Source organism: Delphinapterus leucas, chromosome 20 (genome assembly GCF_059928025.1).
Source record: "Delphinapterus leucas isolate spDelLeu-1000000601 "Yukka" chromosome 20, BTC_Dleu_Yukka2, whole genome shotgun sequence".
In the NCBI taxonomy this organism is placed as follows: domain Eukaryota; kingdom Metazoa; phylum Chordata; class Mammalia; order Artiodactyla; family Monodontidae; genus Delphinapterus; species Delphinapterus leucas.
The window spans coordinates 3543766-3556655 of NC_143148.1; the positions used below are offsets into that span (position 1 = coordinate 3543766).

At 57.8% G+C, this 12890-nt stretch overlaps 2 protein-coding genes across 7 annotated transcripts; both read right to left on the reverse strand.

Moving 5' to 3' along the window:
- Positions 1 to 915: 915 nt before the first annotated feature.
- ZNF581 (zinc finger protein 581) lies at positions 916 to 8665 on the reverse strand. Of its 3 annotated transcripts, none has more exons than XM_089902532.1 (2): positions 8582 to 8665; positions 916 to 1541 (listed from the first exon to the last, which is right to left on the reverse strand). In XM_089902532.1, exon 2 carries the CDS (start codon positions 1520 to 1522, stop codon positions 929 to 931), a length of 594 nt encoding a protein of 197 aa, XP_089758658.1. In that variant the 5' UTR covers positions 1523 to 1541; positions 8582 to 8665; the 3' UTR covers positions 916 to 928. The 3 variants fall into 3 exon arrangements, with proteins under 3 accessions (XP_089758658.1, XP_022440699.1, XP_022440700.1); XM_022584991.2 differs by lacking the exon at positions 8582 to 8665 and adding an exon at positions 2252 to 2543; XM_022584992.2 differs by lacking the exon at positions 8582 to 8665 and adding an exon at positions 2016 to 2216.
- ZNF580 (zinc finger protein 580) lies at positions 2568 to 10282 on the reverse strand. 4 transcript variants are annotated; one of them, XM_089902526.1, is made up of 2 exons: positions 9531 to 10282; positions 2568 to 3546 (listed from the first exon to the last, which is right to left on the reverse strand). In XM_089902526.1, the coding sequence occupies exons 1-2, from the start codon at positions 10080 to 10082 to the stop codon at positions 3016 to 3018; spliced, it is 1083 nt and encodes a 360-aa protein (XP_089758652.1). In that variant the 5' UTR covers positions 10083 to 10282; the 3' UTR covers positions 2568 to 3015. The 4 variants fall into 4 exon arrangements, with proteins under 4 accessions (XP_089758652.1, XP_022440703.1, XP_089758654.1 ...); XM_022584995.2 differs by lacking the exon at positions 9531 to 10282 and adding an exon at positions 8678 to 8769; XM_089902528.1 differs by lacking the exon at positions 9531 to 10282 and adding an exon at positions 8582 to 8665.
- Positions 10283 to 12890: the final 2608 nt, after the last annotated feature.

Sequence of the window (12890 nt, forward strand, 5' to 3'; positions counted from 1 at the left end):
CCTACCCACTTCACACTACGGATAAATTGCAGCCTCAGTCAAAACGTCCAGGGGGAGGCACCTGCCCTAGATCGGTGTTTTTCAAACTACAGGTTCATGCGCAGATAATATGGTAGAATGAAATCTGGAATTGGCAGTCTTAAAAAAAAAAAAAAAAGTAGATGGAAAAAAACAGAGATCTGCACATGGCAGAGGTAACTACTGTTAAACCTTTGTTTTGCATATATTGTGTATCTATACGGGGTTGCCATATAAAATGTTTCTTACAATGGATCGTGGTTTTAAAAAAAAGAAATATTTAAAAACATTCGGCCTATATGACACAGGTGGTCAGGAGCCAAGCTAGGACGAACCCCAGTGCAGGCCAACCTTCCCAGGCAAGCCAAGGCCCAAGTGGGCCAGGCACTTGCTCAGTCTCTGTGCTAGGCAGTCGGCAGAGACACGGTCCCCCAAAACCTCACACGCTCAAAGTGGAACCCGTGTTTAGTGAGTGTCCAGTCTCAGACCCTGGCTGGGGAGTGGGAAGCAGGTCTGGGGCCCCTTCCCCCAGCATTGCAGGGGGGCCTCAGCAAGATGCTGCAGATTCCTGATGGCCCCCAACCATGGGTTTCCAGGCCCGAAAATTTCAACACACAGCACTCTGCTCCCTACCCCTCCAGTCAGGGCTCAGCCGTGGACTCGCTGATGTCTCTGAGGTTAGAGGACTCCACTCTGTAAACGCGAGGTCTTTTTCCCATCCTTATCTCCAAAACACTGAGGACCCGAAGATTACTCCTCAAGGCAGGGCTCAGCCTCCCCACGGGGGGGGTCCTGTGTTTGTGTCCAGGGCCCCCGCAGCCCAGCCTCTGGCGCTCCCGGCTGTCTGAGGGCGACGGGAGTCCACGCTCCCCACGAATCCCATGGTACCTGAGGTACCCCGCAGCCTGGCTCAGGGATGCTTCCACCGAGCGTGCTTCTGCAGCGTGTTCTGCTCCATAAATCGGCGTGGACAGTGCGGGCACTGGTAGGGGCGCTCCCCGGAGTGGACCCGGCTGTGCTGGGCCAGCTCGCCCGCCTCTCGGAAGCGGCGTGGGCAGAGCGGGCAGCCGTGGGGCCGCCCGCCACCTGCCCGGTGAATGGAATGGTGCCGCGCCAGGTGGCTGGCCCGCTTGAATGCCTTCCCGCAGGTATCACACTCAAAGGGCTTGACCTCCGAGTGGGTGATGCTGTGTCGCTGAAGGTAAGACATGTACTCGAAGACCCGGGAGCACACTGGGCAGCTGTAGCACTTTTTCTGAGCCGAAGCCCCATCGGGTCCGGACTCTCTCTGAGACTCCTCGTCCACCAGCACGGTGTACGGGACGCCCTGGGTGTCTATGAGCAGGTAGTGGTTGGGCCTCGAAGGGGACGAAGTCTGGGGACATCCTGTGGAAGAGGAAGGTCCGGGTTCTGGGGACCCGCCTGTCCGAGGGGGAGGCGCCTCCATGGCCTCAGCGGAGGGAAGCGCCAGGGGCTGGGGGCAGGGGTTCGGCAGCACCAGCATCCGGAGGGGTGACTGAGGCCTGGTGGAGGGGAGAGAGGATGAGAAGGTTACAGTAGAGGAGGGAAGCTCAGCCCCACGGGCTCTGTTCTCCCCTCTCTATGTAACCTACTCAGGAATTCTGCAACCCCCCCATCCCCCATCTCCTCTCCAGTCCTTCGGCCCTGAACTCTGTGACCCTCTGTAAGGCTCCTACGCACCCCCTCCTTGAAAAACCTCTCCGATTCTGTTCCACCACCGACTGTACGCACAGGCTCTCTTTATCTATCCGCTTTGTGCCCCCCTCAGGTCACAGGTTGCCCGCAGGCCCCACCTAATAGACCTCCAGGCCTCTCCCTTGTCCACGCCACTGATCCCAGTCTGGGTGTCAGTCCATCCTACATATTCCACCAAGAAGCATTTCCTATCCCCTCTATATGCACTCAGGCCTTCTCACATGGGCTGTCACGTTGGGAACCCCATGTCCTAACCCGCCCACCTCCCCTCGCCCGGCTACCTGCAGGTTCTCTCCAGTCCGCGCCCATCCACCCCCCAGTCCTGGCAGTGTCCCAGCGCTCTCTAGGGTTCCACCAGCGGCCCGGGCCTTCAGGCCTCTCTACGCAAGTTCTCGGCAGCGCCCCCTCCGAGCCGTCGGAACAGCCCCTCCCCGCCCAGCGCACAGGTACCCGCTCACCCGGCCCCGCCCCTCCCTACGGCCCGCTCCGGCTCCCTCCCGCCTCCCGGCCCCCGTACCCGGTGCAGCAGCCTCTCGGGTCCGGGCGACTCCGGAACGGCCCCGGGCTACTCCCGTGGTTGCAGATGGCGGCGGGTCGGTGGCTTCAGGGTATCCCCCAAGAGCTGGCGGCGCCGGGTAAGGGGAGAGAAGACCAGGGTAAAGAGAAGAGGGTCCAGGGGAGGGCGGTGGGGGCGGGGGCGCCTGGGCCATCAGGAAACGGCTCCGGCCAGAAACACAGGCCGAGATGAAGGTTCCCAGGTGCTTATGGTCCCGTTTCCATCCCCCAACCCCGCTGCCTGCTTCACCCCGTCCGCCCCCACCGCTCCCATACGCAAATAAGAGCCCTAAAATGGAGTGCGGAATGTTTATTGAGTAAAGGGTGAGGGTGGTGGGTGGAAATGGGGCGACACAGAAATAAGCCAGACCGTGCCCGTGCTCTTTTGTCAAATCTTCCACGCAGACAACAGTTCACCACTTCGGGGCGGACAACCAGGGCTCAGAGAGGTTACGCCGCTTGCAAAGGCTCACACAGCACAGTTGGGCGGAAACTGGGCTCCGACTGGCTCCCAGTCACTGGGAGGGGCAACGACTTGGTCTACATCACACAGCTAGAGAGGGAGGGAGGGAAGGAATGTTTCTCCCTTTAGATAGTTGGGGAAACTGAGGCCCAGGGTAAGGCAGTAACCTCAGCGGAGTAAGGGAATGTGCGTGGGAGTGACGCTGTGTGGGTCAGACGTGGTGGCCCAGAGAGGGGCCGGTCAGCACAGGCCGGGTCTGGAACTTAGTGGAGGCGCACGTGCTGCGCCAGCTCTGCTGCGTCCTGGAAGCGGCGTGGGCAGAGCGGGCAGGTGTGCGGTGGGCCGGCGCGGGCACGGTGCGTGGCACGGTGCCGCGACAGGTGGCTGGAACGCTTGAAGGCCTTGCCGCAGGCGCCGCACGTGAAGGGCTTGAGGTCCGAGTGCGACACGCGGTGGCTCTGCAGCCGCAGAGGGCTGGCAAAGACCCGGGCGCACTCAGGGCAGCTGTAGCCCTTGCGAGGGCCTGGCTCTCCCGTTGGTGCCTCGCACTGTGGCGGGCCCCGGGGCTCCTCCTCCAACTGCACCGTGTACGTGTAGGGGACCCCGTTGGCGTCGATGAGCAGGTGGCGGCCCAGCCGCGGGGGTCGGGGCCCCGCCGCCGAGGAAGGAGTGGAGGAAGGGCCTTCCGTCTTGGGGAAAGGGGGAGCCTTGGGGGGCGGCGGGTCCATGGTCTCCGGAGAGGAGGACCGAGGGTGGGGTGGCCGCGGCGGCAGCAGGAGCATCTGGAGCGGCAGCTGGGAGCGGCGGAGGGGAGAGAAATTAAAATCGCCACTTACTGGGGAGAGTGTACCAATTCTCACTGCCTGTTACCCTCTCTGTACCACTGACCTACCTTCCCTACAAAAAAAGAAACTGCTTCTAGGCCAGATCGCTCCACTTGCATCAAGCAGCTTCAGGGGCTTCTACAACTAAGCTCAGCATCTCAGGGCCCCGACTTGCCTCTCCTCCCGGGTCCTCCTCTCATCCCCCAGCTGGACCAGAGGGCTTCACCCAGCCACTTCCCTCCTCCTCCACCCCAAAAGCCAATCAATTTCCAACTCTATTTCCCCCTTTACATCTTCATAGCCTCTTTCATGTCATGCCAGGGCTCTTGCCTCCAGAATTTCTCTAATGGGTCGCTTCCTCTTCTTCCCAGCCCCAGCTCAGGTTGCATCCTCTCCCCCCAGGACCACCGCAGCAGCCTTTCTTTGGCCTCCAGACCCTCCTAGATCTCCATCCCCACTAGGTTCCCTGGAAGGCCTCCCATCTCTGGATACAGCTGTAGCCTCTCTTAATTTCCTCTCTAGGTACATCCCCGGAGCCCCACTAACCCAATTCCCCACTTTTCACCCAGGGCTCCTCTATCCTGTTCCTACATTTAGCACCTTAAGGTTTCAACATCCTCTCCCATTACCTAACCTGTCCTCGAAATTTCAGGTATGCCTACCTAGGACGCCTCAACTGCCGGCCTTCTACGTAGCCCACGGCCCATGAACTTTGCCACCTGCTACATGTCCACCCAAGGGTCCCTCTCTCTCCCCAGCCCTTAGGTATAAGCCACTGACATCTTTGCTGTTCCTCTCTGTACCCCTCGGGGCCTCCTCTCACTCCCCGTGACACACACCAGGGCCCCCGAGTCCCTCTCCCAAGCCCCCTTCTCCCTCTCTTCTGCATGCATCTGGCATCTTATGTCCCCATTCCTATCCCTGCTGTACCAGCACAGCGCCTCCACCCCACTTCTCTGCTCCGCTTCCTTCTGTAACCCCAGAGCCCCTGTGTCCTCCTTTCCACTACGCCCCCAGGAACCCCTCGCTCCCGCACTCCCTCCTGCCTGTCCCCCGAGCCCCGGCTCCTTCCCCGCCGTGCCTCAGCCCCACCCCCACCCCCGTTATCACCAGCCCCTCCCCCAGCCCTGCCCGGCCTCACGCCGTCCCGGAGCCAGGCTCCTCCCTCCATCCCGGCCCCCGTACCCGGTACAGTGGCTTCTCGGGTCCGGAGGAGCAAGCCGAGGTCCCGAGCGGCCCGGGCTTCCCCTCGCGAGTGCCGGTGGCGGCGGGACCGAGGCTTGGGGGAGCTCCGGGCCGGCGGCGCCGGGGACGCGGGCGCGGGGGGCGCGGGGGCGCGAGGGGCGGCGGCGTCCCTGGGAAAGGGCGCCGACCGGAAACGCGCGCGCCTCAAGGAAGGTTCCGCCGCCCCAGAGCCCGCCGCTCTGACGGCCCGCTTTTTTTGAGTATCTAGGGATCGCGAGAAAGGAGAGGGGCCGAGCGCGCGGGAACCACACAACCCGCCCCCTGCCCCCCGCTCCCTTCCCATTCCCTACGGGGACAGTTCATTCTCTGGGACAGAGACTGATTAGTAGACGAGACTAGGCGAGGCTGTCTTTGCCCGAAGTCCCACAAGGAACGGACGCGCCCAATCCGTCCTCTTCCCACTGGCCGACGCGCCTGCATCCCCTTCCAAACGAGGCAGAGAGCGGGAAGAGGGAAGTTTCTGTCGGCTGGGCAAGTGGGGAGACCGCGGTGCAGACAGGGCCAAACCTTGCCAGATGCAGAGGTGGGCAAGGGTGGCTCTTCCCATCGGACAGGTGGGGAGACGGACGGCCCGAGAGGGCTAAACCTTGCCAGATGCAGAGGTGGGCAAGAGTGGCTCTTCCCATCGAGGAAGGGGGAGACTGAGGCGCAAGGAGCAGCAGCGACAGTGTCTGGGTGGTGTCGGCACAAAGCGCGGTGGGCCCGATGCCCCCGCGCGCAGAGAGGAAACCGAGGTCCGGCGGCCGCGTCCTGGTGCAGGAGCGCGTTGACCAGAGAGAGGCAGGGCAGCCAGGCCAGATCCGGAACCTAGTGCGGCGGTCGGCGCCAGGCCGCGCCGGGTGGCCGGAGCGCTGGAAGGCCTGGGGCACGCGGCGCACGCGGAAGGTTGGAACGTCGAGTGCAGCGCCGGGGGGCGCCCGCAGCTCGTCCTCCAGCTGCGCGGTGAACTAGTAGCGAATGCTGCGCGTGTCCACGAGCAGGTCGTGGCGCCGGGGGAACCAGAGGGGGGCGGCCGCTGCAGCTGGGGAGGGGAGGCAGCTGGGGGCACAGAAGGGAGAGAACCGGCGTTACGGTCGCGCCCAGACCAAGGACCCCGGCTTGGCCAGAGGTGCGTCCGAGAAAGCTGCCGAAAAGAACTTTCTGGGATGATGAAAAAGTTCTATGATCTGCGCGTTGTCCACTGGGACAGCCACTAGCCGCGTGAGGCTATTGCTCATTAGAAATGTGGCTAGGGCTTGAGGACCTGAATTTTAAATGGTATTTCATTTCTCTTAATTTAAATCTAAATAGCCACAGGTGGCTAACCGCTGCCCACCTTACGGTACAGCTCCTAAACCACCCTCAACCAGTTGCAAACTGGAGACCCGCGGGCCAGAGAGGGCACAGTTATATTTGGTTTGGATCACAGATATGTCTTAGTGTTTTACTGGGCAATATTTAAAAAGCCAGAAGATGCACACACACATTGCCAGCTATTGAAAAAAGTCTCTAGATGGGGCAACAGTAAACTGAAACTGATGAAGCATTCTCAGAAAACCTTCAAGAAACCTCCAGTGACCCAACAACCGTGATCTTAGGCTTCAATTAAAGAGCCTCCAGAACTGTGCTGTCCTAAAGGGCAGCCACCGGCCACAGACAGCTCTTAAGCATTTGGCATGTGTCCGGTCTGAACTGAAATGTGTCATAAATGCAAGACACCTAAAAGATTCTGAAGACTGAGTATGAAAAGAGTGTAAAGTATCTCATGAATGACTTTTATGTTGATAACATTTAGAAATGATACTCTGGGTATACTGACTGGGTTAAGTATGTTATTAAATTAATTTCAGCTGTTCCTCTTCACTTTTTAAAGCATGGCTCTCTACTGGAAACTGTTGTCCTAGAGGTTCTTCCTCTTTTGTAATTTTATGGGGTGGGGGGCAGTAGGGAGAGTGGAAACGTGAACTGAAAGGGTGTGCGCGGTTTAAAGGGGTAACTACACCTTCTGTCTACACCAGGCTTCTCAACTTTGGCACTACTGACATTTTGGGGCTGGATCATTCTTTGTTGTGGGGGGCGGTCCTGTGCACTGTAGGATATGGAGCAGCATCCCTGGCCTCCACGCTTCAGATGCCAGGAGCACCGTCTCTCACCCCTCAATCTCACTCCACCCTAGCTGTGACAAGAGACTTGGCCAAATGTCCCCCAAGGGGGCAACATAGATCCTGGGCTCCACACACAACTACCACAGGAGTCTCCCACCCAGATCCCTTTCTTGAGTTTCAGACCCATGAAACTTGCTTTGTCCATGAGAGCCATGCCCAGCCCAGCCCAGCCCAGCCCGAACTCTGGAAATAATGACAAGGACCAACGTTTATTGGGCCCTTCCTATGGTGCCAGCCATCGCTAAATGCACTGAACCCTCAGAGCAGACCCAGGAGGGAGGTGCCATGCGGATGCCTATTTTATAGATGAGGAAACAGAAGCTCCGAGGGGTCACGTGATTGGGACTGAGGTCACACATCCGCTGGACAGCATGTGCTTCTAACTGACCGAGTCAGAGCTCATGGCCACTGTCTGCAAGCACCTCATGCTTCTCCCCAACCCACTGCCGCCACCGGCCCAGCTCACCATGACAGCCTCCCCCCCCCCCCACCCCCACCCCACCCCGTCCCTTCTCTCTATGGCAACACTGCAGCAGTATAATTACGCTAACCCACAGAATCATGTCATCACCTGACCTAAAACCCTCCTTGCTGCACTTGGAATAAAACTCAGAAGCTGCCACCACCACAGTGCCGCCCAGCCCACCTGGCCCACTTCCAGGGCCTTGTGTTTGCTGTTCTGCCCTCTGGAATACTCCTCCCAGCCCCTCACAAGGACACACCCTTTCTGGCCATTCAGGTCTCAACTCGAGTAATCCTTCATCACTGAAGCGCGGCTGCTGGTTGTGTCAGAGCTCAAGCTGGTGAGCAGGTGAGGCCCTGCTCCGTCTGGTCAGGCCATTCCCTCCGCATCTCGTACTGCAGTCCGTAGTGGTCTTGCTTGTTTTTGGATTTGCTACTTTACTGCCTGCTTTTCCCGCTCTGTCCTAGGCAACATTCTACCCTCAGAACCTAGCAAAGGTCTGGGGAGAGGGTAGGGGCTCGGTTCAGTATTGGTTGAATGAATGAATTCAGTCACCCCGTCCAAAGGTAAAGCATCTCCCCCCACCAAAACAAAAAGCCTTGCTTCTCTCCTGGGACAGGATCATAATTAAGCCCCACATCCACACCAGTCTGGAAGCTCTAACATCCTCATCCCGCCCCCCCCCCCACTTCTACACTCTCCAAAGCCAGAAGGCACCAAGTTCTATCCCTCCCTCATCCTGAATGTTCCCCTCTGCTCCCCAAGCCCCAGCTCTGGCCCCTTCTTCCTGCGCAGGGCCCCTGCATCAGCCTTCTCCCTGCTATCTTGGCCCCCAGTACTGCCCCCGCCCTCCTTGACACTCTTCTCACAGCTGTCTCATATGTAACCTCTGCACAAAATCTTGTCATGGCCCCCATGACCCTCAGGATCAAGTCCCCAGGTTCCTCAGCCTGGGATTTGAAGCCCTTCATGAGGTGGCCCAGCCAATCCACCTCATCCCAGCCCCACATGGCATCTCACAGTCCCCTAATGGGACCTAGGGACGTGGCCCTAGGAAAGCACTCCAGCCAATAACTCACACCGCAGAGGAAAGGCTCCCACCTCACTTGTGTTCCAGCCCCACCCCTGCAATTAAAAAAGAATCAAAACTAACGTTATCTGCACCTGTCTCAGCAGGCACCACGAGTTGCTGTAAAGAAGTGATGGAGCAGTTGGTGCTACCTTCGTATTAGGTGAGTTTGCAGCTCACCTGATAAGGATGTTTCATTCTATCCCATCTTACAGATTGGGAAACTGAGTTCCAGAATGGGATGGTGATCTAACTCAGGCTATAAACAGAGGCTGTGGCACAGTCAGGAATTCAGCAAGAGACTCCTGCTTCTCACCCCTGGCCAGGATGGCTGGGAAACACAAGCCATTCCCTATTTCGGGATGAGGAAACTGAGGCCCAGAGAGGCAGCCTCAGGTCACACAGCAAGTAAACAGTGAGGCCAAAACCCCAGCCTCTACCTTCTGTACCAGAAACAAGAGATTCTATGGAGCCCCTGCAGTCTCTCCATGGTCCAGGAAATTCCTTCCAGCCAAGTGGTCCAGAACGTGCTGCGCCTGCTGCCCGGCATCCTGAAAACGCCAGAACACAGCGGGCAGGTGTGAGCCCAACCCAACCGGAGCTGGCGTATGAAGCGATACCTCGCCGGGGCGCTTGAAGGCCTTGCCACAGACGAAGGGCCGGAGTTCTGAGTGGGAGATGCTGTAGCTCCTGCGGTGCAGGCAGCTCTTGAAGACCTGAAAACGCTGGGGACAACTGAAGCCTTGCGCGGGGGGTGGGTGTTGGGCTCCAGCCAGGGGGCCTCCTCCGTGTGCACATATAGGGAACACCATTCCCGTCAGTGAGCAGGTGACGGTCCCTGAGAGGCGGGCTGAGGCCGCGGGATGGGGATGGCGGGGGTGGAGGAAGAGGAGGGGGCCGGCTTAGGGGCGGGGACCACCCTAGGGAGGGAGAGGCCCATGGCCTCCAGAGAGATTCAAGGTCAAGGTACACTTTGGGAGGCTGAGGGGAGGACAGACGGGCGAGTAGATGAAGTTCTTTCTCCGGAACTCACCAGCTCAAAGCCTCTCCATCCCGCGCCCGCGAGTCTAAGCGAGTGACCCAGCGGACGCACCGCTCGGGCCTCTCCGGTCGCCCGGAGCTCAGCGCCTACCTCCCGGCGCCGGCTCGCGGTGCGGAGGTCTCTCGGGTCTGAGCGCGGTGGGAAGCGGCTCGAGGGGCGGCCCCAGGATGTCCGCCGCGCGGGGTGGTGGACTCGGAGAGCCCGGAGACGGCTCCCACTCCTGCCTCCGTCTCGGCCAGACGCGGCCCCAGAAATCCGCCCCGGCGGGAAACAAACACCCGCGAACAATGGTTCCGGGAGTCTGCCCGCCTGACTTCTCTGCAATAAGGCGGAGAAAAGCCAATATAAAGTCATTGGCGACGTGGTAGATACAGAGGGAGGGAAGACAAAAGGGATGGCTTTTTGTCCGAAAAGTTGTGACTTTTCTTTAAAAGTCACTTTATCTATGGTTTCCCTGGCAGTCCAGTGGTTAAGACTCAGCCTTCCAATGGAGGGGGTGCGGGTTTGAGTTGGATCCCTGGTCTGGGAGCTAGGATCCCACATGACCGGCAGCCAAAAAACCAAAACATAAACAACAGAAGCAATATTGTAACAAACTCAATAAAGACTTTAAAAAAAAAGTTCCACATTAAACAAAAAAGTCACTTTATCCTTCTGGGCTGGAGAAGAAACTAGTCGTCCTAAAATAAATACTTTCTTCAATAGGAAAGAAAATAGACCGTCTACCTACAAATAGGAACAGAAACCAGAAAGGGCTAGTGACTGGTCGGCTGCTACACAGCAAAGACAAAGAGCCAGAATTATTCAGCCGGTGGGACAGCTGAGGAAACCCAGGCCTTGTGATTTAATGTGTTACATGGCAAGAAAATGGAGTCAGGTATCATTCTCCGTGTTGGTGGTAAAACCAAGGCCAGAGAGGGGTAGTCACCGGCCCTGGGTCACACAGCTAGTCGGGGCTGCCTTGTATGATGCCAGTCCCTCCACAGGACTGGAGTGGTGGAGGGAAGTGACACCCGGGTCTAGAGAACACCTGAACTCCTGGCCTCAGTCTCCACAGCCAGCCAGGAAGTCCTGCCGTGATGAATACACCAGGATGCATTGGGCCACCCCCTGGAAAGTGGTCAACCCATCCCAGGTGGGTTAGCCGGTGCTGGCTGCGGTGGCTGGAGCACTTGAATGCCTTCCCACAGGGGCCACACACTTAGGGGCAGAGTTCCGAGTGCAGGACACGATGCTACCTGAGGTAAAACAGGCTCTTACACGTTTGTAAGCACATGGGGCAGAAGTGTGATGGGAGCTGGCCCATCTCTTTTTGCATCACCCTGAGCTGCTTCCTCAAGCCACAGTAGGATGTGTGTGGTGATCAGTAAGTGACCGCTTGAGCTTGCGAGCACAGGTGAGGACAAAATAGGTGACTAAGTTTGAGATGCATCCCGGGACATTCCCAGTTTTAAAACTGAGAGGAAGAAACAAAGAAGAACCAGACAAGAAGACAGATGTCTCAGCAGATTTGGCAAATTGCTACCATCTGGCCGCTGACAGGGAGGAGAGAATTCATCCCTAGTTATTATTTTTTTTTTCATCCCTAGTTTTTAAATGGGTTATTGAGGCCAGAGAGTGAACCCCCCAGTCACAAAGCCCACACGGTGCAGTTAAAACCCAGGGTCCCTGCCTCTTGGGTAAGGCTAAAGGGGAAAAGGAGACCAGTAATGGCCCTGGGAGGTGACGGCATCTTTCTTGCTACTTTCTCCTGCTTCCCCTGCCACCCATAGACTTGCAGCACACCCCAAGGCTGGAGATCATTCAGTCTTAACAAGAATAGCCCAGAAAAGGGTGTTGTCTTGCCCACTAGAGATGCCAGGGTCTAGCTCTGCAACCATCATCTCTCAAGCTGGACGCTGGCAACTTGGGAAAGATTCCCAGCACGTGGCTCCCCAAAGGCATCAGTTTTGTGCCCGTATTAGGAGGAGACTCAGTCTGCCCTAATACACCAGGACATGCTGAGCCAGGTCCCTGGCAAGCCTGACCAGCCGGGGGCAGAAGGAGCAGGTACAGGGAGCCCAGTAGATGAACGGAGGCTGGCAAAGACTGCTGGGGCATTGGAAGGCCTTGCCACAAGTCTGAGATGAAGCCCCAGATGACCGGATGTGAGAGGCCATAGGCCTTGAGACAGACAGCATTCTGGAAGCCCTGTAGGCACTCGGGACAGCTGTACGCTGCGCAAAACTTCGTGCTTGTCATTGGGCTTCTCCATTCGCACTGTGTGTGTGTAGGTGTATTGTATGCCCATCCGGCCAGAGGCTGAAGGCCCAGAGAAAGAGGAGGAGGAAGGGCCAACTTGTGGCTTGTGGGAGGAGCACCTGACTGGGGCGGGGGAACCCACAGTTGATGAGAAAAAAGTCATGGTCATCCTTTTTTGGGGGGGGAGGGGGGCACGTTGCGCAGCATGCGGAATCTTAGTTCCCTGACCAGGGATCGAACCTGCGCCCCCTGCAGTGGAAGCACGGAGTCTTAACCACTGGACCGCCGGGGAAGTCCGAGTCATGGTCATCCCTGAATCAGAGGAGCAGCTAAAGGAAGGAAAAACTGCATTGACTGAAGGTGCAGAGAGGTAAGCTAAGGGTTGAGATGACCAGAGGACCTCTCTGCATCCCCCAATCTTTGCTTACCTACGTCATCCTCCACCCCCTACTCCTTAAACCCCTCATCTCTCCAAGGGGCTGGGGGACTTTTCATGGGCCTCTCTCCATGTGCCCAAACCCTAGACTTTCTAACTTTACCACATCTCCATGCTCCTGGGATTTGCACAGGCCTCTTGCATCTATCAATCGATTCCTATGATGTGCACTCAGAGTCGTCTCACATGCCCCAGAATCTGTGGGACCCATGCTTTACTATATTGTCCTCCGTCTCTTCTTTCAAACCCCTGGTGGGCAGGGTGTCCTTTTCCTTTGTCTCCATTTCTCCCCATCAGGGTATCACTCTTCTCTTCTAGGACCTCCCCCAAACTCCCCGAGTTTCTTCTTCTGCCCAGATCCAAGATTTCTTCCTTTCATGCTGGTCCTGCGACACCATTAAGTGTTTCCATCCGCCCGGAAAGAAGTCTCTCGCCTCCAGAGTCTGTATTCGACCCACTCCACCACCTCCCCACCATCCCTTTCCGAAGCCCACCAAGGCCTCCCTGGTTTCTGCCTTTTTTCTGTCCCCGAGGGGTCCTCCGACACGAACCTCCTTGATCCTCCCCAATCGTCCCCGCAATGGGTCAGTCGGGTCCGGTCTTTGACACACATACACACACACACACACACACACACACACACACCCGGCTGCCCACCCGTCCTCGTGCTCCTG